The sequence below is a fragment of the Onychostoma macrolepis genome, chromosome 06, assembly GCF_012432095.1.
Source record: "Onychostoma macrolepis isolate SWU-2019 chromosome 06, ASM1243209v1, whole genome shotgun sequence".
In the NCBI taxonomy this organism is placed as follows: Eukaryota; Metazoa; Chordata; class Actinopteri; order Cypriniformes; family Cyprinidae; genus Onychostoma; species Onychostoma macrolepis.
In genome coordinates, this window is record NC_081160.1 from 14,782,249 (window position 1) to 14,809,556 (window position 27,308).

Here is a 27,308-nt window from a genome sequence, read left to right on the forward strand (position 1 = left end):
TTTTATTTATTTATTTATATAATAAAGCGTTTCCCACCTAACCTATAACAAAGACACATTCAATGCTCCAACTGGGGCCTCCAAACGTTTCAGGAATAACAATGTTGTTCAGCTCTAGGCCTACCAAATGATAAATTAATTAATCAAACGGCCATTCAAATTCACTGATTATCTATACATTAGCGACTTAGGCCTACAGTAAGTAAAGCATCGCTTGAATTTACATGGGTGATTCGAGAGAGAGAGTAGCCAGCTGAACAAGGTGATGAAAGACGCATGCGCAAATAGCATGGGTGTCAGAATGCGTTTCAACTGAAGTCTGAAAATTAGATTATCCATGCGAATGCAAATAAAAGCAAGGTTTTGTAAATGAATGTAAATAAAACCAAGGTTAGGCTATATTTTCAAAGAGATTATTTAGCCTATGTATTTATTTATTTGATTGGTTTGATTTGTAGGCCTATGCTTGCGTTTTGTATAACTCTGTATTTTGGATTATTTTATATTTTATTGTTTTTTTTTAAATATAGGCCTGCACAGGGGCGTCATGCACTCATTATTTATGACTCTGATTGGTCATTGGATTCATAAGCTCAACAGAATCGTGTGTGATTGGTTATAATTTAGCAGCTGATGATATGACGCACTGAACGATTTAATCACGCTGGTGTGATTGTATCAAATAGGCCTATAGAAAATATTATTCGGCTATTTTTTGTCTTTTGGAAGCTGCATTCAAAATCCACGTCTCTGGGCCTGTATATAATGCACGGTGTCCTTGAGTGCCTAGAAAGGCTCCTAAAATTAAAAGTTTTATTTATTTATATCATCTAACAGCGGACTAACGTGCTTGTATTAGGCATTTTGTATATTATTACAAACAGGCCTTAAGTGATTTTATGTAGGATACATATAGGAGCAGACTTTTTTTTTTTTTTTCCCAAACGAATACAGACTTTTCTGTAGGCTAGGCCTTTTAAGATAGCCTATTTGTGGCTTCCATTTGAGGAAGTTCAAGCTCAAAAGGCATATTCAATTCGTGCTACTGGTTTTGATAGTTTACCGGCCAAGTATGAACATGTTATCCTCTTTCCCTCATTGTTTAATATTATTCATACTACTGCAAACCTAAACACCTTTTACTTGCGATGTCGTTTGTTGTTCTGCAACGCGGTTGAACCACTAGATGGCAGTATTTAATTTCCACTAAGCCAAGCTCATCCAAAGCATGTCGCCTATTAGCTAAAACACCTGTCATGTCTTCTTGCTATTGTGGATTTACCATTACATATTGTAAATCTTCCTGCCCTGTGCTGTCCTGATTCGTCTGACTGGAAGCGTTAGCAGATAAGTTCCTTCTTTAGAGCAGTCACAAACCATTCAGTGAGTTCCACTCATTGTGAAGGCTATATTACAATTGAGCTGACTAATATGTGTGAGTTTTGAGAAAGGAAGAGACAGAGAGTGACACAGACAGAGAAACACTCTTATGGTACAAAATGCAAATTTTGACTTCTGGGGAAGTTAAAAGTTGATCTTATGCTGTGTAGAGGCTGAGTCTGCAGTTAGACTAGAGAGAAGCCTGATAAAAACACAACATGCCAGTTAATTATTTGAATATCTTAAAAACAATATCAAACAACACAATAAATGGTGTGTACCTAACAAGGACCTTAGTTAACTTTTTTCAACTTTTCAAAAAGTTAAAAACGATATAAAATATTTTGATTTTGATAATGGAATGTTGGTACTCTTATGTTTGAGAACATTTGAAATATATCAACATTATTGTTCAGTAAATTTCAAAAAGCTGTTATTTCTAAGAACAGCTTGCCATTCATGGCAGTTTGCCATCCATAGCATTAATAAAACTAAGACGTCAGTCAAAGAACAAAGCCTGCGTGTGTAAGTCAAACCTCCTCCCACTCATGAACACATGTAGCCCATGTCTTCCTCTTTGAGTGCTTCTGTACCTTCTCTCTCTGAGTTCCTGTTTAGTTGCACTAAAGCGTGGCAGGCGTACTGATATAACTGCTCCTGTTGTTGCTGCCGTTGTTCAGTGCCTATGTAGGCTGATATAACCTGATGCTGAAGGATGTGGTTACATTTCCACCTCCTTTCATCTTAAGCGCTGGATTACACTGCAAGGACATCGGTTCCGTCTCAGCCTGCACATTGATAAAAGGCAAAGAAATCATGGGAAGAGGATAAGAACTCCAGGTAAGTGTTGCTTGTGGTGCATTCCTATATCACAATCATTTTGATCTGAGCTCATAGCCTAGGAAAGGAATAAAACTCAGAATTACAAGGCCAAGTCAGTGGACATGATGTGCAGGCGAATTTGCTTTAGCCAGAGTCAGAAACTTTTTGCATCCTCCAGGTCAAATATTTACACGTGAAGACTGCCAATGCTCCATGACCTTTTAAATGGAGTTTTACAACAGATGATGTTCATAGTTGAGGATGTCAGGTGGAGACTTACTATTCACTGATTTTGTGCAGTGAGGCATGTAGGACAGCTGTTCTGAATCAGTACTTTCTTGAATGATATTTATCTACCATGCAATACAATAATGCAATCATTTAATATGCTCAGTTATGTGACAGCATTGGTGTTCTGTTCTGTTATTATACATGGTTCTATTACTTGAACGATTTAGAATTTTAGACAGTAAACTGTAATGAAACTTAGACTGCGTTAGTGCAGTCTTTTAAAAGATGACTGCAAGACATTCACGTAGGCTTCCTCTGTGGCGAACGGTCAGATGTAAAAAAAAAACAGTGGCTAAGTCGGAGATCTTATCGCTTTCAAGCAACAGACTTATAGCAGGTGCTCTAGTTCTCACAGAAGATCCGTTAAGATGATAAATGGGTGCTAATATAGCATAACAGAAATGATTTTTCTTAATGCATATGTATAAACATTATCGAGTCTGCAGATTCTAAGTGCTTGGTTGCAAAATACAGCCAATCCCACAAATACAGCTGATGCTCCTTCTATGCAGAGTCATATGCTTTAAATCCAGTTAGAGGCTAATGCACTGCGAATTCGTAATATTTGATGCAGTGGACACATATTTCCAAGTAAGGATGGAGTATAAGCCTCTAAGTGCAAATATATGCAGATGAATTTTACATTTTACTTGCAAATTATTTTTCTTTTTAATACTGTCTATAATATTCAAATGATATATTTGTTTTCATTTCCACCATAGCATACAATAGTTCATAGTTCCAAGTTCATATATCGAAAAAAAGTAAAGAAATGGCCTTCAGTGTACAGTTGACAGGAGCAAGTGTGACAGAACAGCTTTAAAGTACTGAGATACTTCTCCTTTTCATGCACAAGCAGCATCTGACAAAACTCTAATAATACATACATAAGGAAGTTTAATTTTTTTTGGCATTCATGTGCTTGTCTATCAGCAATTTAAGAGAGATTATGTCAGATTATGTTACTGTTCAGTTAAAACCATGAGATGGTAGGATTGATCAATTTTAGCAGAAAGATAAATAGATTTTGCATACTTGTAAATATTTCTGTATAATAGAATGCAGCACAATCAATCAATAAGCAAGTAAGCAAGTAACACCACACAATTGACGCAAATTTAAGTTGTAATTGTTTGTGACAAACTTTCAGCTGAGTGAAATAACAGGTTCCTCACTTAATAACAGATCATTGGCTAAGTTTGGATTCCAGTTGAATCTGCTGGAAGATTACGCAACTAGAAACTGGAAATGAAACTGGATGAAAGTTTCAGAGGTGACGGTCATCAGTGTGTGTATCATCACTTTTAAACACTGTGGTCAGCCCATAAAATGTCACTGGACAAAACATATTTGTGCTTAGACTGTAGGAAAGTTATAATAATGTCTTTCAATGTATTAGATTTCCAAAAGTCATATTCAGCCACAGCGACTATATACGTATATAACTCTTAAATGACACTTGTGCTAGTTTAAATGGCTGTCATAATACATGTTTTTGTCAGCCAGCTCCTCTAAGTTCAGAATACGTTAAGTTTGAGTCATAATTTGAAGTGAAAGTGGCTCCTTTGTAATCAGTCATAGGCGTTGGTTGTATCTGACATGGAAGACACACTAAAGTTGTTTTGTGTTAAACCTCTTCCTGTTTGTATTGACAGCAGAGTTCGTATCTGTTCTATCAAATTCAGATTCCACAATGTTTTTACCTGTGAGCTCATCACACCTGGCATGCACAAAATGTGTTACTTTCCAAAAATAGAATGTGGTTTATTCATTCGATTCCAATGACACACTTATTTATATGCTAAATACAGTATAGAAACAATTGCTTGACATGTTTTTGGCAGCATCATATCAGTTATTCATGATAAAATTAACTCATAACACAGAAATTCTGTTAAAACAGACTGGATTCGGAACAGCAATATTGCCGACATTCAAAATATATACAGTATTACATCTATACATGGACACTTGTAAATGACACAATATGGGGATGTCCATACTTTCACTTAATAAACAGAACAGCCACCAGAATAAATGGCTGTTCAGAGTAAAACTGAAATTTTCTATCTTCTTCTAAATTTGGAATCTTTCTGAACAGTAAAAATTATATATAAAAATGATTGTATGTACAACATATACAAAATATGTAACTCTGAAGGGGTCAAATAGTGCAAAGCAGCAAAAACTAAACAATATATTCTCTCTCTCTCTCTCTCTCTCTCTATATATATATATATAGAATATAGTTTTTATTCTTAAAAATTCTGTTTATGTTTCAAATTTAGACCACTAATAAACAAGTCATTAAAAGTCCTTAATTCCTGTTCATGCATGAAGTTCTATGTGTGCATGCTTAACAGATTTGCTTGTTTCCTTGTTTTATATAACACACTACACTTCAGTTTGGTTTTACACAACATAAGCTGAAACTGAGGTGAGTGGAAAGTTCCCACAGGTACCAATAGAGGCTAAAAGGAAAGAATAGAGTTCCTCATTTCCGCCTAGACGGGAGACAATCAGCATCCTGGTTCTGGTAAATATTGCTCTGTGATAGATCCCCTGCATCCTACTATATCTGCTTAACTGGGCCACTGTGTCGGCGGCAACATATAAAAAGGAAGCACTTACCGTTGAATGTTGTCACCATTGTGCGACTGCTGTTATTTCCTAAAACGATCACGGCAGGGGGAGTTTGGCCTTATTGTTATGGGAGGGAGGGATGTGGATGAGAAGACTCTGGGCTCACAGGAGAAGGCGCATTGGGGATATTGGTCCCCATCAATCAGAGACTCCACACAATGAGCGTCGACCCCCTCATGGTGTGGGAGTCTATGATAGCGGCCGATCGCACCACAACAATGGAGCAACACCTGTTTCCTCGGCAAAGCTCGGGAGCAACCTTCCTGTACAGGGCTGTTGGAAATATGATCAGGAGAAGGAGCTGAGATGAACCTTCATGCTGGGTCACAGTGGGAACGGGAATCAGCTGAGATGAAGGGAGCATCTCATAAGGCATGCTGTTAGATTTTATAGCTGAGGTCTGATATGTTTTGATATGGAGTTTAGTGTCCAGTGTTTGTCCAGTCCCTGTTTCATCTGTCTGGAGATCTGAAGTTGTATACTGTACGTGGAATTGTTTTGTTCACTAAAGTAATGCTGTTATTTATCTTTAGAATAAAAAGTGTGATCCAAATTTTGAATGCAGCATTGCTGACTCAGGTTAACGTACTGCAAAGGCCCTGGTTGTTTCACTGATTTTGTGCACAGTCTGTGCACCTCAAATGCGTCTTTGCTTCACAAAGGAAGTTTGCTGGGATTGTGTTTGTGTTGCCCAGATGAAATCATCCTCTCGCATAAGAGGATGTGAACACATCCTTTTACGTGTCAACAAGGTCACTTCCACATTTTCAGAGGTTGCAAAACTAACAAAAGGCTACAGGCATCTGACTGACAGCTGCTGGTCACTTTGTTTGTGCTAGTTTAATCTAATATTATGCCACTAATCAGACCACTGATGCAGAACATTGGTTTTTAACCGGGGCCCAAGCTAATTTTCCCAGGGGCCGCAGAATGACTAAAATACTTAAATAATGATGCTTATTAATATAGTAAAATAATTCAGATTATATATTAAAATGTTTAAAGCAGATAAAATCAAGATGTAAATTTAAATCATATTTCTTTTACCCCACAGTAGCTGTTTTTATTGAAAACAGTTTTTGAACTGTCCTTATGGTTGAATAATTGAATATCAATACTCCCAGTTTCTGTTAATAAAAAAAGTTTGAAAATAAGCAGCTTTGTCATAAATACAGCAGAAATAACAATATCTTATATAGGCTGGAATACTGTGACAATTGGGGCCTTGTTCTAGTTTTGTGTTGAGTACAGTTTAGTGGAGTTTAAGTCAAAAATTGATGCAAATGTGCGACAAGACTATACATGACCATCACTGTGGGCCACTGTGTACAAATGTAAAGGATTTACAACAATTAATCTAGAAAATAAATCGATATTTCTCTTCTGGGTTGTAATTTAATTTGCACCTGGCTCCTGTTGCCACCAGGTGCCACTTTCTATGAAATTAGCTTAATCAATGAAATAGCAATCAAAATGTTGTGCCAATTTTGTAACATAAACCAGCATTTGTTCGCCTTTATAATGGAAATAGCAATCATAAGTTCAGTGATGAATTAGTTCCTTCCAGGCAACCTGGCAAGGCTACAATAGAGCTCCATAAGGTCATTAAGGCTAATATCAGGCTGTTCCCACTACCTTGCTTGCAGGCCTATTGTTGTGCTTGGGGGGGGGGGAAAGTGACCAGCATTAACAGTCTTACTGTAAACCAGAGTGAGGCCATTATTATAACTGCTTTAAGTTTTATTTTTCTTCCTGGTAACTTGCTGTACTTGCCAGTTTGAGTTTTCTCAAGTTTAACTTGTTTAATGACTGACAGACCAACATGTGGGTTTTGTATATACTCATGATTTTTCTTGAGTTAACATCAGTAAATCCTCCTTTGTGACCACAGTGAAATTTAAAATAATAATAATACTATTAGGATTGGCGTTGCATAATGATTGAATTTAGGAGCTGTGTACAAAACTAATAAGAACATCCTGTCTTCTTTTATTAGGTCAGAAAAAGCCCCTGACATCAGATAGGAAATCAGCTTAATCTATTTTCAACACTGTTCTGCTTTTTTCTTTTTAATGGAAGGAATGTAAGATATAACTATATGTGATTATCTGACAATATCTGATTATCAGAGGTTGTATCACAAGGTGCATATGGAATTATTAAACCTTACATTGAATTATTATATAGAAATATTGTAGTGTATTAATATTATAGTTTAATTTATATAAGCGCTTCGTTCGAATCATCAACTCACAAAACACCATTTCTACCAGTTTCTAACCGCCAAATAAATCAAACAAAGTGAATTGAGATGGTAGGCCTACATCATAACGATTTATCTGAAACAGTCTCGTTTTCGTTATTTGCTTCATAATGAAATGCACTTGGACCGATAAATTCCCCAGAAAATAGTTTGTTTCACAAGCAACAGATAGCTTAGCTACGCGGTGCACTTCTCTGTTTATGCAAATCTTTATGACGCATGACGCTCGGCGTGTTAATGCAACGTGATGTTTGGTGAGTGATGTGTTTTGTGTATGCGTTGACAAGTGTTTACAAGAAGCTAAGTGAAGCAAAGAGCTTTACTTTAGTGTATCATCTATAATATTAAGGGTTTGAGTTTTGGATTTAATGACTCATAGTTAATATCTCTCTGAATGTTTGCTTCATGGTTTTGGGGATTTTTATTTTGACATTGGGGAAGTTTTGAGAATGACACTAAAACGCAGCCTAATATTAGCCACGCTTACATTGCATTCAGGTTGATTTACTGATATAATGATATAATGACCTAAAGACCTTAAGTTGAAGGAAAAAATAACAAGCAGTACACAGAACTAACATGACACTTTTTTGCGTTAAAACGAGAGGCAGGGGAATGGAAAGACTAAAAAAGAGACGCGTTGAAAACGCTGTAAAAGTCGCGAGATGACAGTGTCAAACATGTTTAAAACAATGGAAAAGCATCGCATTGGAATGCAACAATGCGTTTTGTGTGAACGGCTCCTAAAAGTGGCTTCATATTTGTAATGATTATATCTATATCTCTTTCACAGCTGCACTTTAAAAAACTGCTCATGTCAGCCAAACTTTAAAAATTTAGCTGAACTAGTCAAGTTATTGTGCATTTCAAACTTACATTGGTCAATGACTCACTGGGAGAAAAATTCCACCAAATGCTGTTTTTTGCATTTAGGGAAATTAGTCTGCTGGAAGAGGAATTCTCTATTTTTGCCTTGTTTTAATATAATGACTTCACTCATCTTATTAAGCGCTATTTCTCATGAAGGTGCTATATTAGATACTGTATGTGTATCTATGAGGTTTGTTCCTTTATCATTGAGCTCAGCGTTGCTTGTCATTCCTGGTTGTCTGTTCCCCGACTACATACTGTAGTGTTTATTGCTAGATGGCAGGTGCCATACTTCTAACAGTAGGCATAAATGTCAGGAACTTTAAATGTTATCAGGAAGAAAAACAAACAGTTGGCAGCTGTGGCCTCCCCTTAATAATCCCTAAACCAGAGAGTTCTCTTGAAATTCTCTGACACCAGGTAGAACATTTTCCTAAACCTCAATGTCATTTACAGACATGCAAATGATGCTGTATGTTTACTTCCCTAAAGGGAGACTAGCTTGTGTTTGTCTGTGTTGATAACATTATATGGAATTTTATTGACACATGCTGAATTCATTCAGGTTACACCCTGAAGCCGAGCGAAACCCTGCATAATAATGTATAACATTTTAATTGACTGAAATTATTGGAATTCTCCTATTTAAATATAAGCATGCTCTGCCATCTTATGTAATACTTTTTTTTAGTATCATATTTACAGAGCAGATGAAGGAGGTGGTGTGTATTGAAACTTTTTTTTCACAATTTCAAAAACAGGTAGAACTTTACAGCTTCCTTTATATGACTTTAGTTCTTATTTTGTTTTACAGTTACAGTCAAGATGCAGCACACTTCGTGCACAGAGGACCGGATCCAGCATGCTCTGGAGAGATGCCTGGATGGACTCCGTCCATCAGAATACCTGTCACAATCCTGGAGTGGTAAGGCCACCCCACTGACCCCACCCCACTTTCAATTTTTTGAAGTGTTTTTCCTTTGTCATTGGTTTTCAATTGACCTTATGTTGCAGACAGGGAAATAGAAGTGATTTGCCACTGAAATGGGCTTAATTTACACAAATAATTGTATATGCATAATACGCTTATGGGTCAGTGACACGAGACAATGTTTTGTCTGCATCTATTAATTTATTAAAAAATACATAAAAAGCAATTAATGCATACAGCGAATTAAATACACCTCTTCTATGATGAGTGTTTTCAATTTGTTATAAAAACTAGAGAGCATTAGAGCATAGAGTTAAAAAAGAAAGAAAATGCTAATATTCCTGATACTATAGTGGAAGAAAAAGACATTAGTCCAAGATATTAAGATATTCTTGAAAAGAAAAACATATGAAGTAGTTGGGCATAATCTTTTGTTGTTATTTCTTGAAAATATTATGTAGAAATAACTAAAATGTAATAATAACAGAAATAACACAAAACAGGAAATGTTATTAGAAAGAGGATCCCTGCAGACCCTCATGACCGTGTTTGGAAGGTCAGAGTCTCTTAAAATATCAAATAAATTGACTGAAAAATCACTTTTTGTGATTTTACTTGATGGTTAAACATATTTCGTCAAAGTTAAACTTAACTTGAAAGTTTTTCAAAACTTTATAAAATCAACATGAAAACAAACAGTTCATACACATGAATTTGGTGGGTTTTAAAGTAGGTTTTATAAAAAAAAAATCCCTTTCTTTATCGTGAATATGATACTGTAAATTTGTCATGGGCTCATATAATTCTGTGACTGGGTGGGTGTAAATGCCACATCTGTTTGTAGCATTTAATTGTGTGAACACAACAAAACACTACTTTCTTCAGTATAAAAGCAGTTTCAAAGTTTAATTTGCTCAAAGACAACATGATACTTAGCTTTGATACACTATCATATTGGTAAAGTTGAATTAGGCCTTATTGTTTTACTTCTCTATTATTGAAAGGTCCTATATAGAGTCTTTATTAGTTGTATATTCGCTTTGGTTGTTTTTATGAACCAGGGAACTGACAAACAAAAGATCGCACACTGATGAACATTATAATGTCGTTTGTGTACAGTGTGAGACACTGTTGATAGATTCTGAAAGAAGATAATTTTTTCAGAAAATGTTCTAAAGGAAATGTATTATTTGACACCTTCATTTGGGCAGGAAGTTAAGATGTCCTTCGAGTAAAGCAGTTATCGACTACTGCAGCTCTCTACTGCAGCTCTGCAGTTACCTTAAATATCCAGTTCTAAATTTGTGTTGTTTTGAGGTTACACACAGTTCTGTCACATAACCAATATGATCTGTTAACGCTGCTGCTCTGGAATTGTACACCACAGTATGTTCCTTCTCAGAATTCTAACCAAAACTGCACAGTATAGTTTGGTGCATGGAACCCTTTGACATCTACACAGCAAGGATTTTAGGGTAACACTGAGACTATCGTGTAATTAACCAGCCCTATCCTGTCTGACGTGTGTTTTCAGATTAATTCCTCCCCTTTATGTGTACTTGACTCATTTGGTGTTATTCGGGTTGTGCAGTGGTTTCATGCATACCGTGGGGGACTTGTTTACTAGATATCATGTTCATTTGAGGTATAAAGCACGCACATTTGTCCCAGTTTCGCAATTAGGGTTTTCATGCGTGTGTATTTATGCATGTTTGTGCAGCTGGCTGGTGTATGAACCGCTGGAGTCTAGAAGAGCTGGTTAAGAGGGACCCAGAAAATTTTCTCATTCTGCTGCAGCAAATTCTCAGAAAAGCCAGAGAGGTAAGTACGCATATAGACTCACCCCTATCTAAACCGAATACTACACCCGCAAAGTAGAAGTGATACTTTCAGTCACGTTTCTGATCCATATTCTCTGTGTTGAGCTCACTATGCCCCCTTGTGGGCTCTGCAGGCTATGACAGATAAGATTGCATCTAATCTATGCTAAAATATTGGTGTTGTTCATAATTAAATTAAGTTCAGCAAAAACGTATTTTAATTTATTTTATATGTGATCAAGAACACACTGTAAGTTTGTCTGTAGGTGATATATGCTTTATATCTTTCTCTGCTGTTTTAGGTTCAGCAGGAGTGTCATTATGAGCTTGTGGCCCCCTTGGCTCTCATGTTTGAGTCCACACTCCTACAGGTATGCAGGTCATGGTTATGTGTTATTGTGTTATATGAATAAAGTGTTATTCAAGAACAAATTTACCAAAGCCTTGATAATCAGAAACTAAGAATTGTATATCTAATTTTACTTCTGGAATTTGTTTGTGTTTTTTTGTTATTTTTCTTGTTAGGATTCAGAGCTAATGTTGAAAACAGGGAAACAGGGTTTGCCATTTGAGTGCACCTATTAGCAGATATTAAATGCTTCTCAGTGTTAATTCACACAAATAATTCATGCAAATATCAGTCAGTGACTCAACAACTCGTTTTTTTTTTTTTTTTTGTCTCCATCTAATAATTGATTCAAAAATGTATAAAAAGCAATTCATACATAAAGTGGCTTAAATACACAATGTTTTATTGTTATTTATTTTTATAAATGTTTTCATTTTTGGGAGTTCCTGAGCCTTATTACCTTATTAAAACCTTAAGTAATTTGGCTAAATCTTTCATTAATTTAACTGCTTATATATCTGCTTAAAATTAAATTGTGATATTTAATATTTTTGTCTTATTTTTTTGTTATTTATTGAAGCCTGGAAATAAACCAGTTTTAGGGTTTTGAAAAATGTAAAACAAAGAAACCTCAAACCTTACATAAAATGAAGAAGAAATATTTACAATTAAGCTTTGTTTTACAGTAATTATATATTATGAAATTCAGAAATTCATGGACATTTTAAGATATGCATTTAAATTTGTAAAGCATAATTTAGTGTTAAGTTAGAAAAATGAAAAGCATTTTTACTAGTAGACCTTTTGACCCCACAAAAATAGCTTTAAGCCTCTCAGTTTTAGCCTTAACTCATTCACCTAAGCTGATGTTAAATAAATTGTATATGTGTCTGTTTTCTCTTTGTAGATGCCTCTTTGTCCATCTGATGGAGAGATTCTGACAGAAGCTTGTGAAGTGTTTCATGGCTTCCTAGCATGGCCTGAACCCTACTGTAGTGTGTGTCGTAACCTGCTCTCCACTTTACATCAAGAGCATAGAGCTCCAGGTAGAACATTCACATCAATAAACGCATGATAAACTTTGATCAAAATCACCATCGTGCAATTTAACACCTTTTTAAAGACCAGTTTGTTAACCTTAGTCCCAATCTACTAATTCATATTGTTAAAGAGAAAAGTGCAGTGACATACTATTTCTCAGTGGTTTCAAGAAGCATTGCAGCTGTTTTTCAAAATAAGTGCTACACTTGTTTATCAGATTTAAGAGCACTAGTAGTACCTTAAAGATTACTTAACTTACACTCTAAGATTTTTTGTTACATAATGTTGAAATCTGATGAAATTATGTTCTTGTGTGCATGTGCTTGTATCAGGGATTTCGTACCACAGGATGGTAAGCGAGGAACAAGGCCTTGCCACCTCCAGTCAGCGTTCTAAGATCATGTGAGTGTGTTTCCACAGAAGCAGGAGGAAATCCTGTTGTGTCAGTTATTGCTCAGCCCTTTGTGGTTGCAGTCTTCACCTCTCGCTTCCTGTGTCAGTTCTTGGATATTCAGAATTTGCCTTATTATAGGATTACTTATCTGTGTGAAACTTTGTATAAAAAATAATAATAATACATTATTAGCCCAGTGTTTAATTAACACATTTTAATGTTTAAATTTAAGGATTTTTTGTTCATTTTTCCCAATAGGTCAAAATTAATTAATGTGAAAATGAATAAGAAATAATAATAAATGTTTCTTGAGCACCAATAATAGAATGATTTCTAAAGAACCGTGTGACGCTGAAAACTGGAGTAATTCTAAATTCGGCTTTGCCATCACAGGAATAAAAGTTTAATAATATAAGTATAAATATATTTAATAATATATTTTAAAATATGTGACCCTGGACCACAAAACCATTCATTCGGGTCAATTTTTTGAAATTGAGATTTATACATCATCTGAAATAAGCTTGATGTATGGTTTGTTATGATAGGGCAATATTTGGCCGAGATACAACTATTTGAAAATCTGGAATCTGAGGGTGCAAAAAAATCTAAATATTGAGAAAAGCGCCTTTAAATTTGTCCAAATGAAGTTCTTAGCAATGCATATTACTATTCAAAAATTAAGTTTTGATATATTTATGGTAGGAAATTTACAAAATATCTTCATGGAACATGATCTCTACTTAATATCCTAATGATTTTTGGCTTAAAATCAAAATTTATCATTTTGACCCATACAATTTATTTTTGTCTATTCCTACAAATATACCGTGCTACTTATGACTGATTTTGTGGTCCAGGGTCACATAATATTAAAATATAAAATGGTTATTTTATATTCTAATAATATCTCACAACATTACTATTTTCACTGTCTTTTTGGTGAGCATTCTATTAAATGGTAGTGTAAATCAGAGATCTTGCAAAATAACTTGCGAATAACAGGCGGTACTAAAGTCTGCATGACACTGGCCCTACACTGGAGTGGAGTTTGGAACCCTGGTGTAAATAATACCATGGTATTACCACATTACTATTTTTTTTTTTTTTTTTTTTTATCATGGCTGGCCATTTCAATTTAGCACAGCCCTCCTACAGTCTGTCCTGGATAAACATCTGCCCCCATAATATTGAATATATTAAATAAATCGAATATACTAGAAAATGTTCAAGCTACACTACAGTGACATTTTCTGATGTTTCCTCTGTTGCAGTACGGTGTTGTTGATGAACCCGGCTGAGGTGCCTGCTGAGTTCCTGTCTGTGGCAGAGCAGCTCAGTGGAGCAGAGATCTCACAGAGAGAGAGTAGCATTACACTCATTAAACACAGCTACCAGGCAGTGCTCGGAACTAAATACCCACTACAGACCATCAGCGGTGCTCTACAGGTACACCACACTGTTCCATGGCACATGCGATAATGTTTCCTGTTTTAATGTACTCCAACTTAAGTTGATGCAGAGTGTACATGTGTCAGACTGTGACTGAGTATGTGTCACTTTGTGGGTGTCAGGAAGCGTATGATCTGACTGGGAGGAGGGGGTGATAACTAAATGTGTGACCAAAATGACTCATATGTGGGTTGATGGGTGGCTAATGGGGAAGAAATAGATGGATTGAGTGGGTGTAATGAAGCGGTAGAGCTTGTTATAATGGTTTTGCTTGCAAATGGTAAAATTTATTGTCATTTTGTGAGATTACTTGGAAGTTAAAATCAAGGGTAACTTCATTTGACACACAGATAAGCATTCATTGAATTCTGACTCTGAGTGACTTGCAACAAGCTGAGAGGTTATAGTACATGACTAAGTTGGTTCCTTTTTAGTGCCTGAGTGATGATGAGTTGGCACAGATCCTGTCCTCAGTGAGTGACCTTCTAGAGTCTGCAGCGGCCATGACGGATATAGCTAAAGCTCGAGAACATGTGAGGTGTGGTCTGGAGGCGCTGCGAGAAAAACTTGCCATACCAGCCTCCAACGGCAAGACTTCAGATGGTATAGTCTCACTTTCTACTTATAGCCCACTTCACAAACCTGAGAAAAGGCAGCGAAATGTGCTTTGAATTGTTACCAGACTTGTATCCAACTTAATACTAATAAGAAAAAAAAAACAGAACTATTATGAAAAATTTGTATGAAATTTCCATTTCACTTTCTAAATCAGTGGTTCTCAACCAAGGGATAGAGCCCATTAAGGGGCATTAGCAAAATTCCTTGTGGCTCCAATTATCATAATCTTAAATAAAATGCTTAAAAAAAAATGGCTGTACAAGATTAAACTGACATTATATATGTGACTTTATTTTTGTTACAACAGGAGTACCAGAGGTACATATCAGATTAGATAGGGCCTTCAAATGTTGTCTTGGACAAACAGGGCATCTTGGTGACGAAAAGGTTGTGAACCACTGTTCTAAACTGCGTCATTAAGGTTATTGTCAATCAGTGTCATTCTTATAGTAAAATTAATTACTACTATTCCATCAATTACTGTTCAGAAGCAATCAATAATATGAAAAAGAATAAATTACTACATAGGCACATGGAATGTGCAGTACTATAGACTATATGGCTGAAGTATGTGGACAACTTTTATTTAAAGCATGTGACTAATTCAGCCAAAATTAAAACAAACATTTTAGTAGAATAGGGTCTGTTCACAAAGCAAGGTCCATATTGAAACAATTTACAGAGTCTGATGGGGAAGAACTTGCCTGGCCTGCACAATACCCAAGTCCATTGACCAGCTATGAGATGAATTGGAACCTCAGTTATAAACCAGGCTCCATCACCCATCACCTGACCTCACTTATATTCTGTTGATTGAATGGGATCAAATCCCCCAAGCCATGTTTCCCAGAAGAACGAAAGCTGTTATAGCAGCAAACTCCCTATTGAAGCCAGTGACTTTGAAATATTTGGGTGTCCACATACTTTTAGCCATCTGATTTTTAGCCATCTGAATTGGTGGTCTACATCCTATAGGGTTTCATGGTTGTTGCTTGGTGACATACTACACTATTTGTCTGGGCAGCAGTAGTACATATTACCTGGCACCAACTCCTAGAAACTTAACCAAGATGGATGGCCAACATGAAGCAATAAAGCTGATGGCACGATTTTTCCGCTTGGGAAACAGTGGTGTGTTGGGTTTGGAGTGGGCTAGTGATTAATGAGAAAGACTTTGTTGTGTTTGTGTCACTAGGGGTTCTTCAGACGCTCGGCCTTCCAGCAGCCAAGTGCTACACCTTCCATTGGGACAAGGATAATTTTGGTAGGACACTGAATCCAAGCCAGTTCCATTTTTTCCTGCCATGGGCTTATTCAAACATTTGTTTGGCTGTTTTGGAATTATTAACATTTGAAGATTGATTTCCAGTCACTTTGATTTAGTTTAAAATGTCATTAGGGGGTTTCATGAGTTGAAAGTTAATACCCCAGCTAATAATATCCATCTGAGTCATGATTTTCCATCTTGTTTTTTGCTAGATGTTCTAAACGACCTTCTAGACATGGAGTCAGAATTGACCTTATCTCAAACATCTGAGGGCATGGAGGAGGATGATGTTGACAATGTGGATGTAGAAGATGATGAGTATGAGGACTTGGAGGAAAGTTTTGTATCAAACGGTTGCACTGACTATAGGGCCTCAACCTTCTCTACTGTCTCCTCCCTTTCCACGGCCTCCAAAGACTCCATGTTCTCCACTCTGTCAGTCGCTTCCTCCGAATACTCTCCACTCTCCACACTCTCATCCTCATCTCAGGCTTCAGGCACTGACAGTGACTTCTGTGAAGACGCAGAAGAGGACTGTCTGAGCATAGCGTCTGTGCCCAAGTCTAAAACCAGCGCACGACTTTCCAAGCGCCTCTCACGACTCTTCAAACCTCGTAGCAACTCTCTGTGTCGAGCTAAAAGCCTGGGCAGCCCTGAGGCTAAAGAATTAGTGATAGCTGTCCGTTCTAAGAGATCCAATTCTCTGCCACAGCAAGTGCAACTGCGGAGCTCTGAGTTAGGGTTCCCAGCCCCCCCCCTCTCACAGCTTCAATATGTTTGCTATAGGAGAAGACCCATTTTGAGTACCGATGATGTGGAAGGGCCACCAGGGGCCACAATGCTCAGAGTGGTGGTGTTCGGGGCAGATCATGTGGCAGGGAGACTAGCCCGTGCTTATGGCAACCTGAGAAAAAGAGAAAGAGACTGTCCACACCTGACCAAAGCTTTCAGGATGAAGTTTTTCTTTGTGCCTGTGAGGAGGGATACAACTCCAGCCAATTTCTCCATGAGGAACTCTGGTTCTTCTCTGCAGCTGTCAGTGAGTCCACTGAAAGCAGCCGTCTCTAGCACTGTGAGTGAAATCATGTCCCTTGAGCCTAAAGTATACTTCGGTTTTTGAGTGTATGCTAAAGGTATGTGTGTAGTGCGTGTGACGTACATGTCGTCACCAGCAAAATACATGCATAGTTTAATTTTTCTAACTGCACATAATCTGTACACTCAGCTTGGCCATTTATTTATTTATTTTTTATTTTTTTGCATTGAGTAGTTAGTTCACAAGGTGGCAACACCAATAAATGTGTAAATTGTGTGAAGGGGTTAAGCAATATCCACAACTCTAGTTTAAAATTTTCATAACTGTTGCAGAGAAATAGCGCAGACTTTGGACAAAGACGACACTTTCTAGCACGCACGTGTTGCCTACCTGTGTTTGCGCTCAAAAATGGGCTATACTTAGATTATGCCTTCGGCTGTATAATACATATGTTTAGTTTTCGCATCAAAACTGGAGTATACTTTGGGCTTTAAGTTTTGTTCATCATTTATTCTTCAAATCTGAGTTTTAGGACTGAATCACTGTCTACAAAAATCTAAACCATTTGTACAAACAGCAACCAATTTAATTTACGAAAAAATTACATAGTAACAACTGAATATGGTTTAAATGTGAAAAGTTTGTACCAAACTGGACTGAACAACTAATTTTTAATAAAACATGCATCAGAGATGTGTGTTCCTCTTCTCCAAGCAATTCACAGGGAGAGAAGTATGTGTCTCGACTCATTCTTAAAGGGATCATATGGCAATGCTAAAAATAACATTATTTTGTGTATTTGGTGTAATGCAATGTGTTTACGCGGTTTAAGGTTCAAAAAACACATTATTTTCCACATACCGTACATTATTGTTGCTCCTCTCTGCCCCGCCTTTCTGAAATGCGTCAATTTTTACAAAGCTCATCGTTTTGAGAAGCAAGGTGTGCTCTGATTGGCCAACTATCCAGTGTGTTGTGATTGGCCGAATATCTCAAGCATGTAAATGAAATGTTACGCCCCTTACCATATTTGGAAACACAGCATATCCACGACATGGCATTGGTGGCAACAATACTACAGTGAGAATAAAAGTTACGCCTTCTTTCTTTGCGTAAACATTTGGCCAGTGTTATGCAGATCATCCAACACAGTGATGTAGATTTGTGGGGGCTTGTTTAAATGAGGCATTTTAGGAAGGCATGGACAAGTCTTAACTTTTATAAAGAAAATATCTTTAGGTTTGAGACTTTAGTCTTTGCAACTTTACGGATCTTATATATGCACAAACAGCTTGTAACAGTCCAAAGACAAAGGAAAACTTGAAATCACATCATATGACCCCTTTAAATTTTGTCAGGTGTGTTTTTCTCCACACAAGCCCTTTATTTAATGCGAGTACTAAATTCCCTAATATTAATTTTGGTCAAAAGTAGCTAACAACAAACTGCTTCAGTTGCAATTCATGTTACTTGCTTGTAGCCACAAACTATTTCTGTAGTTATCACAACGTCAATCATTAGTTTCACATGTGGTTCCTGTATCCCGTACACACTTAGAATCACAATTCACTCCAACGTTTAAATGTGGTTATCACTCCCAAAACCATTAGTGTGTACTGGCCACATTGTTTAATTGGATTTCAAACCACATCTAATCTATGTATCCCGCCTGGATAAGCTGGATAGATTGGTCTCTTTTTGTGGTTTTAGTGGGGTTTGGGGTATTTTTTCACAGCTGGTCACAAGCTAAATACTAGCTTTACTAGGCTGGGAAACAACTAGACCAAACAAACTCCTGGTCTGAGCTAACTTAAGGTCCCAAATAAAATAAACAAATAATAATAAAAGTCCTGCATTACTTGCACACATTTTGAAGTCAAAGCACAAATTTTGTTTTCGCTGATTGATTGTTTGTCCATACATTCTCATGTAAGATTTTAATTCAGAAACATTGGTATTAATGTGTCAACAGGATCTCAGTATGAATGGGACGGAGGACAGCACTAATGATATAGCCAATCTTCTGGGAATGCTGGATCCCTGGTATGAGCGTAACACTCTGAGCCTGCTGGAGCTTCCCGTTAATGTGGTGTGCCAGGTGATTCTTTCACATCCAACACAGACTCATTCACATGAACAGAGAGTGCATGCATATCTAAATAATCAGTAAGAACAACAGTAAATCTTTTGTTATATGGCATGATTTTGACACTGCATGCACGCACACAAAAAAACCACATCCCATAAAACCACTCATATGAGGAACTTGAGTGTGTGTGAAAGTGTGTTTTGAATTATTTTGATTATCACCAGGGCCAAAAAAAACAAAAAAACATTTCCTTATCAAATTACCACTGATAAAATATATTCACACCAAATTTTCTGTCCATAACAGCAAACAACCAAGATTGAGTCAGACTTGTCTGAGGGTGCTGGTGAGGAGCATTTACCGATATTTGCTGACCTGGTGCTCTACTACTGCCGTCATGCCGCCCGCCCTGCCCTCATTCAGCTCTATCAAGCAGAGGTGAATAAAAAACATGCCATTTCCTCAATTTGTAGCAGTTTCGGTTATAGACTTTAAAACTGTACCTTAAAAGTTACATAGACTTTGAAGTTATGAATCTATAATGTCTTACAGCGTGCCAGGCAATATGCAGAGCACCTTTCTTCGATGTGCTATGGATACTGTGTGCTTTTTTTCAAATTTGTTAGTTTAACTGCAAAAATAGTTTAAGATGGGCTGAATTCCTACAAATATAATAGTGTAAGTTATTTTAGCGCTCTATGAAATCTACATACATTTTTAGAGGTTACTTGGTGTTAACTAATGACACTCCAGTATTTCATTCATCTTTTCTGCACTGTTTTGTAACTTGCCTTGCATCTTATACTGCCATGATGTAATCCAGTGGTTTCACAAAAGTTTAAACCTTACTCTTGGCTGTAGTTGACACTAGCTGGAGGAGAGAGACGGACTGAAGTGTTTGTTCACTCTCTGGAGCTCGGACACACAGCTGGTACAAGAGCCATCAAGGCCATGGGTGAGTGTGAACAAACGCCAGCATATCAGATCAGTTCTTTTTTTTTTTTAAAGTGAAAAAAAAAAAAAAAGCAATCACCAGGATCATTTTACTTTTTACAGTTTTTCTCGATTGCTAACACACAATTCACCATTTTCTCACAACTATAAACACAATCTCAAAATTACACTCCAACTTGTGCAAACTTCAAACTTCCAGGTCAAAATCAAATAGTTTAGAAACATATTCTCTTTTGTCAGATTCAAACTTTGGCCTCAGATGATACACAAACCTGTCAAATACTCCTGTCTAGAGAACACTAGTGAGATCAATTCAAAACACTGTTACAAAAACCTCCTTTTGGGAAATAGGAATCCTTTTGCTAGTCAATGTCTGTTACAGTATACAGCATAAATAAAGGGGTGCAGATACAGTAAAATTCAGCAATAAACTTTAAGAAAAGTTTACTTTCATTACACAACTGTAAAGATATCTTACAGTAGATGAAAAGCACTAGAAGAGAAAAGTTCAAAGACCAAACAACTGAATATACAGTAAACACACTGGACTATAGACTATACACAGTAGTATTGAAACCTTGTAGATGAGCCTGCCATCTTCCCTCACAGTCAGTCCATGCAGAAGAACGTGGTCAACTATAGTGCTTTGTATTTCATCAGGAACAAACAACCTTTGACCTCATCCCCTTCATTTTTTCTTTTCTCCTCCTATTCCTCTTTGTCTCCCTCTACCAGTATTCATTTTCCAAAACACATAATCACTTGTGCTCCTTTGCATATCATCCTGAGATTCTGACCTGTGTGTCATTAGTTTTGCTACTGAATGTTCACACATGGATAAACGTGCTGTTTGTGTTCATTTTTTGATGCTTGAGTTAATTATATTGTGTGTTTGAGTTTTCTAAATGAGAACATGGTTAAACCTGTGCAAAATGATGGCGTTTTTGTGTAGAGTTTTGCAGAAAACACTGAGCAAATTGGAACGTGTGTGCAAACAGGTGAAATGTTAAAAGTTTTGAGAAACATGTCTTTGTTTTGAGAACTGTATGAATGGTTTGGTAAAATGGGCCAAAGTTATAGTGTGTTAGCAATCGAGAAAAACTGTAATATGTTATATAAATAGTTTTTACTGTTCCGTTTCTCTGTAAAAAACACCCTTCCATGATGCTGTCTGCAGTGTTTTTATGGAGGTCAAAGCGGCACATGACAAAGTACTGTGATAATTGAATTACTGACATAAGTCATGAAACAAGTCATGCGAAAGAGCTTTTAGTTTGTGTGTATTTCTCTTCACGTTATCCTTGTGAAGGTTGCTGTTGTTTGCAGAATTAACTTATTTTATTTTAAATTTTTTGGTACTAGCAGGTTTTCACTTCTCAGAAGTTATTTTGTATAAACAGAAGCAGTTTTAAATTCAGACTGACAAAAATGTTTATAACTCTTTTTTTTTTTTTTTCTTTTTTTTTTTAAATGAAGAAGGAACAGAAGGAACATTTCAGATCCTGTTCTGTATTGTGTTTTGCAGTAGTTAAGGTGACTCACTTCTTTTCTAAAAAAATCAAATCTGTTCTTATTTTTCAGGTGCTGCAAGTAAGAGATTTGGCATTGATGGAGACCGTGAGGCTGTTCCTTTATCACTTGAAGTTACTTACAATCGAGTAAGATGAACTATCCCAGTGTTTGGATGAATTTTTCAATGGTGCAAGCATGCAATTCTCATTTGTCCCCTCTCTTTTTTTGTCTTTATATACAGATACGTATCAGTGGCAGGAGTCAGAAGACAAGGGCAGAGAAGTCCTGCACCTCTATAAACCTGCTAAAAGCCTGCAGGAATCTTGAGGAACTAGGTAGAAAATAACTGTGATCTCATTATAGATAGAACTAATGTTGATTAGGGCTGCCAGTTGTTTACATTTGAATGTAATAAATTGCATGAAAAATATAAATAACAAAATGGCATTGAAATTACAGTCAACTTGCTCAACATTGAGCAACATTGCTCAAAAAAAAAAAAGATAACTACCTTCTCAACACAAACAAGCCATTTCAATGTGTAGGCCTAAAATGATCAAAGAGATTAGTGTTGTCATGGTACCAAAATTTCAGTATTGGGTACCCATACCAGTGAAAATCCACGGTTCTCTGTACCAATTTCGGTACCGCATGCTAATTAAAAACCACACTATTTTTAATAATAAAGTCAAAAATAAAATGTACAAAAATCAATGCCAATCTTTACACTTATTTAAATTGTTTCAAGTTTTTCCGCAAGTAATAAAAGCATGAAAAACAGTAAAGTTTCACCCAAATTTAATTTGTCTTTTAATTAATGAAATTTAAACACATTTTATTTTTTTGATAAATAAAGGGGATTTACTATTAAAATTAAAATATGGAAGAAATATTGTGTGATTATTTCTTTAAAAATAATTTTTTTTTTTTTTCAACAGTAGTAATAGTATCACATACATTCTACTAAATAATAGTAATATATTTTTGACGGGTTGCCGAGAATACCTTTACATTTCTGTGTGTAGCTATATGATATGACTCATAAATGCTGGTGAAGTGACTCTCGGAGCAGTTCTGGAGACGTTGTTTATGTATTTATGTCCTCATTGAGACGGCAGATGCTGAAATCACCGCGAGCGTCACGCGTGCTTCAGTGTGTGTAGTAAAAAAAACCCCGCGCGTCTCTGCCATTCACTCATTCACACAGAGACTCGCAGAACATGGGGGATTCATATCTAAATCGACTTTTGCGGCTTAATATTTACAGATACTAGTCCATGTCGCGATTTGATTTAAGTGTAATGACCTACTTTTGATTAATTCATGCAAACTTTTGACAAATTCCGTGACATTCCATGCTAAACTGTAAATTCCGTTTTTATAACTGGATTCCGCGATTCCGTCCGCGTTTTCTGCATCGCGGAAATCATAGGGCCGTACGCGTCAAGTTCCGGGTTGACCGGGTACTCGGTACCACCGGTACTTAAAAAAAACCTGGTACCGTGACGTTTTCATTTTTTTAGTACCGACTTGGTACCGAAGTACCGGGTCTTTTGACAACACTAAAAGGGATATTAACAAAATATTATAATCTTTTCTTTTTCTTTAGATTCTAAAATGGAGTGCCTTCATTTGACAATGACAGAAGTGCTGAAGAGACAAAACTCTAAATCAAAGAAAGGCTACAATCAGGTGAGCAGGAAGGAAGTATGGGAGAAAACTGAGATGTGGTTTAAACAGCACCGAAACTTACTTAGCGCAAACACCTACAGTTACTCTCATGTGGTTTCTGCAGCAATGTGTAGCAGTCGACAAACAACAACATTTTTTACCAAGAGCAAACATTTTGGTTTTTATGTACCTGTTTCTGTACCAGTTTACACGATACGCCTCATGTTTTTACACCTTGGTGTTTTTCGGTGTCTGTCTTACTTTCATTTTTACAGTGTCAGTGGTTACTCTTTGGTTCAGTTATACCACACACTGACTGTACTTCATCTTGTTTTGTTATCATTGGAAAAGAAAATATACTTTTGGTTACAAATTCGTTTAACAAATGTTTGAAATAAATGAAGAATAGTGAAAATCATGAATATCATATGGAAATATGCTTATGTCCTATTGCACCTATTTAAAAGACATTAACGATGTTAACATAATTGCATAGATTAAGCTCAAATGTTTCAAGTTGCAGTATCTTAGTGTTTTATTCAGATGACATTTTAAAACCGTCATTTGTGTTACAGCAACTGACCACCACACAGGTAAAGGTGGATAAGGTTCAGGTTAGTGGAACTTGCAACACCACATTTGCAGTTTGTCTGGACCAAGATGAGAAGAAAATTTTACAGAGTGTGGCCAGGTACAGTTTGTTTTTGTTGTCTTTTTTTTTACGCTGATGTTTGCAAAATTATAATTAAGTACTTTTACTCAAGTAAAATTTAAAATGAAGACTTCTACTGAGTAATGTCATTGAGACATAAATATATTTGTGTACTCTATTCACCACTGCTATGCAGTATAAATAAATAATTATTCGTTATATTAATTTTATTCATTATTTCATATATGTAGCATATTTATTTAGCGAGAATGCATTAAATTGATCAAAAGTGACAGAAAAAACATTGTAAAGCACATTGTTATAAAAAACCTCTTTCAAACAAATGCTGTTTCTTTTGAACTCTCAACAATAAGAAATATTCATTGAGCACCAAATCATCATATTAGAATGATTTCTGAAGGATCATTGACACTGAAAGCTGTATAAATATATTTTTTACATTTTAAAAATATATTAAATAGTAAACAGTTATTTTATATTTAATAATATTTCACATTGTTACTGTTTTTACTATATTTTTAATTAAATAAATGACTTTGTGAACATAAGAGTTATTTCAGAAAAGTGTTGTAACCTTAATTTTGTGTTTTAACGTGGAATACTCCTTGCGTTAAGCCAGAAAAAAAAGAGGAACAAAATCATGAAATGTCATCTTCATGTTTTACTGTGAAATGGAAACGAGACTGAAAGTGACTCAGTGACCACTGCTGTTTGTCACAAAGAAAAAATGGTTAATTCTGTCATAGAGTTGTCATAGAAACATTACAAATATTTGTTATAAAAATTGTTTTGTGGCCAACAAAAAGTTGTTCAGTGCATTACTGTTAGGATGTAAACTCAGCTGAACATTTATACAGTGACATGAACAACCCAAAACTTTTTTTCTCTCTCTCTCTTTGCAGGTGTGAGATATCAGTTTGTTATAAATCCGATAGTACGACTGATTGGACGAAAGGAAGGGGGTTCTCATCTCAAACGCAGACTCTGCAGCCAACCTTCTGTTCTCTGCTTTGTCTGCCTGTTGCCACTTTCAGTGGACCTCAGCCTTGAACCCAGAGACTAGGCTTGACCCTTAGACTCCAGCCTAATAGACGTCCATCTATGTAGTTTTCCTCTTCCACTTTTAAACTACAACTCTGCATATCGACTCCCAAAAAAGCTACACTTTCAGGCAAAAGTGTTCTTTTTATTACGTTTGTGAGCATCATATGTATGTACAGCGAGGGTTGTTCGCTTCGTATTTCTGAGATGAGGATAACTGTTTTTTAGCCTGAGGTACATCCTACTGAATATATTTCAGTGGACAAGCTGAGACAAATTTTATGGACTTATAACTAACACCCGAATCAGGTTATGAGACAAAACCTGAGCCATCTGTAATGAAGGTTTGGTACTTTGAAGGGGATGTTATTACTGGATTGAACTGAACTGGGCCTGTCCTGATTCTTACAAAACCAGCGTGGATGAATACTCTTGTTAATGCACATATTAACCACCATTTAAATAAGCACTGTGGACACTGTAATAATACGTTTGTATATATGACATAATTATTTTACGTAGCTATATTCGAAATTCTCAGGAAATATATCTATATTCCTTTACAGTCTTTCATTTTTAATAGTTTATTTAAACTCATTTCTGTCTGGCCAGAGAATTAAGATAGTGGTGCCTCAGATTTTAGTCCTTAAAAATTATTTTTGTATATGTTTATATATCTTCTCTGCAGGATTGTTTTTGCTGTGTTGTGATCCATCTGAAACCTGTTTGCTTTGAATACCTCTTACTGTAATTTGGTGGGTTTGCCAGCAGAGGTCCTTATAAACCATTTGTTGAGTTTATCTTGTAGTCGCTGGAGGCTGAACAGTGCTGAATAAACATCTACATCACTGGCAGTGAAAAACCGAAACGGTTCAGTCAGTGCGCTGTAAACCTGGCACAGTTTGTAAGTGAAACAAACTGAATTTTCTTCTCTTCCTTTCTCTTTCTAAAATGTGTATATCTGTCCTCTAAAATGATCAGTATAACTGTCAAAATAATTTTCTTTCTGATTGTTTTTGAAACACTTTTGAAACACCAAAATTACGGAGTTGAGTTGAGGAGTACAATGTACATATGTATGTGTTTTTATTAAAAAATTGAGCAAATTGAGAGGGATTTTACTCTCTCTCTCTCTCTCTCTCTCTCTCTCTCAGGGCAGACCGTTTTTAAATAATGTTCATCTGTGTTTATTAAACTTTGTAAATACATTCTATTTGCAATAATACTACATTTCATTTTGTTGTGACTATGACAGAGTGTTGTGGGTACAGACCAGTACTACTGAAATGTACTGTTATGCAATATGTCTTTTTTTATTATTTTGTCATCCTGGCATCCAAGAGAACTAAAGCGGTACTTTCCATGTAAAGTGTATTCACTGGCTTTATATTTGAACACTGTAACATGTCAAAAATATATTAAATAAAACCACGTTTTAAAATAAATTACTAGTCAGTGTGTATGTGGTTCCATAATGACTAACAATTATATTTTTGGCTTGTGTCATCAGAATGCCCTTGTGACCAACATTTTTAACACCTTTTATGGAGGTGATTTTTTTTAATGAGACTGTCGTTACATATTAAATCGACTTTAAATGCTTGCTTTTGGTTTTCCGCTACAATGGAAACTATAGTCCTACAGACTGCAGGCGTTCTCATGATCAAATGTCAGGTTAATAACTAAACAAAGACAACTCTGTCTGCTAAAACAATGTTCCTTGAGAAGGCCAGTTTTGCTGAGGGTATTATGAACTGTTAGCCTCTTCAATATGTTATCAAAGATCCTAAAAAATGTCACAAGATGACTATGCCTATTAAAAAACATCCATTGAGGAAAAGCTTAAATGTGTTAGGAGCACCTAAAATCGGATTATGTCGGTTATGATCAAGTTCTTCTAGGATAAATACTCCCTTTGTCAATAAGGGATAGAAATAGGATGATTCTGAAACGATTTGTAATAGAGTTGGCTCTGGATGCCTGTCTTGATTGGAAGATCTCACAAAACCTGGCAAGAACATGTTCAAAATCAAAAAAGACATTTTAGGATGAATTAGATTAAACACACTGTCCCCTCAGTTCTCATTACCTTAAAAGTGGCAGCAAGTGATTGACTTTATGAATCGTGAGTCATTGAATAATCCATTCAACCATTTTTTTTTCAAAACGCTGGATCATTCAGGAACAAAAC

The 27,308-nt window shown here is 36.1% G+C and overlaps 1 protein-coding gene across 6 annotated transcripts; it reads left to right on the forward strand.

Annotated features, from left to right (window-relative positions):
- The first annotated feature begins 1,252 nt into the window (after positions 1 to 1,252).
- pik3r5 (phosphoinositide-3-kinase, regulatory subunit 5) lies at positions 1,253 to 26,562 on the forward strand. 6 transcript variants are annotated; one of them, XM_058778355.1, is made up of 19 exons: positions 1,253 to 1,383; positions 2,061 to 2,220; positions 9,084 to 9,194; positions 10,921 to 11,021; positions 11,323 to 11,391; positions 12,277 to 12,415; positions 12,743 to 12,812; positions 14,079 to 14,253; positions 14,691 to 14,859; positions 16,070 to 16,138; positions 16,354 to 17,213; positions 19,150 to 19,275; positions 19,573 to 19,704; positions 20,128 to 20,221; positions 21,802 to 21,878; positions 21,974 to 22,067; positions 23,342 to 23,424; positions 23,979 to 24,094; positions 24,979 to 26,562. In XM_058778355.1, the coding sequence occupies exons 3-19, from the start codon at positions 9,095 to 9,097 to the stop codon at positions 25,124 to 25,126; spliced, it is 2,622 nt and encodes an 873-aa protein (XP_058634338.1). In that variant the 5' UTR covers positions 1,253 to 1,383; positions 2,061 to 2,220; positions 9,084 to 9,094; the 3' UTR covers positions 25,127 to 26,562. The 6 variants fall into 6 exon arrangements, with proteins under 6 accessions (XP_058634338.1, XP_058634339.1, XP_058634337.1 ...); XM_058778356.1 differs by having other exon boundaries at positions 1,331 to 1,383; positions 2,130 to 2,220; XM_058778354.1 differs by lacking the exon at positions 1,253 to 1,383 and having other exon boundaries at positions 1,809 to 2,220.
- Positions 26,563 to 27,308: the final 746 nt, after the last annotated feature.

Coding starts and splice junctions, on each gene's coding strand:
- pik3r5 (XM_058778353.1), top strand. Junction 19,705..20,127: donor TTCAGCTCTATCAAGCAGAG/GTGAATAAAAAA, acceptor TCTTGGCTGTAG/TTGACACTAGCTGGAGGAGA. Junction 24,095..24,978: donor ATTTTACAGAGTGTGGCCAG/GTACAGTTTGTT, acceptor CTCTCTTTGCAG/GTGTGAGATATCAGTTTGTT.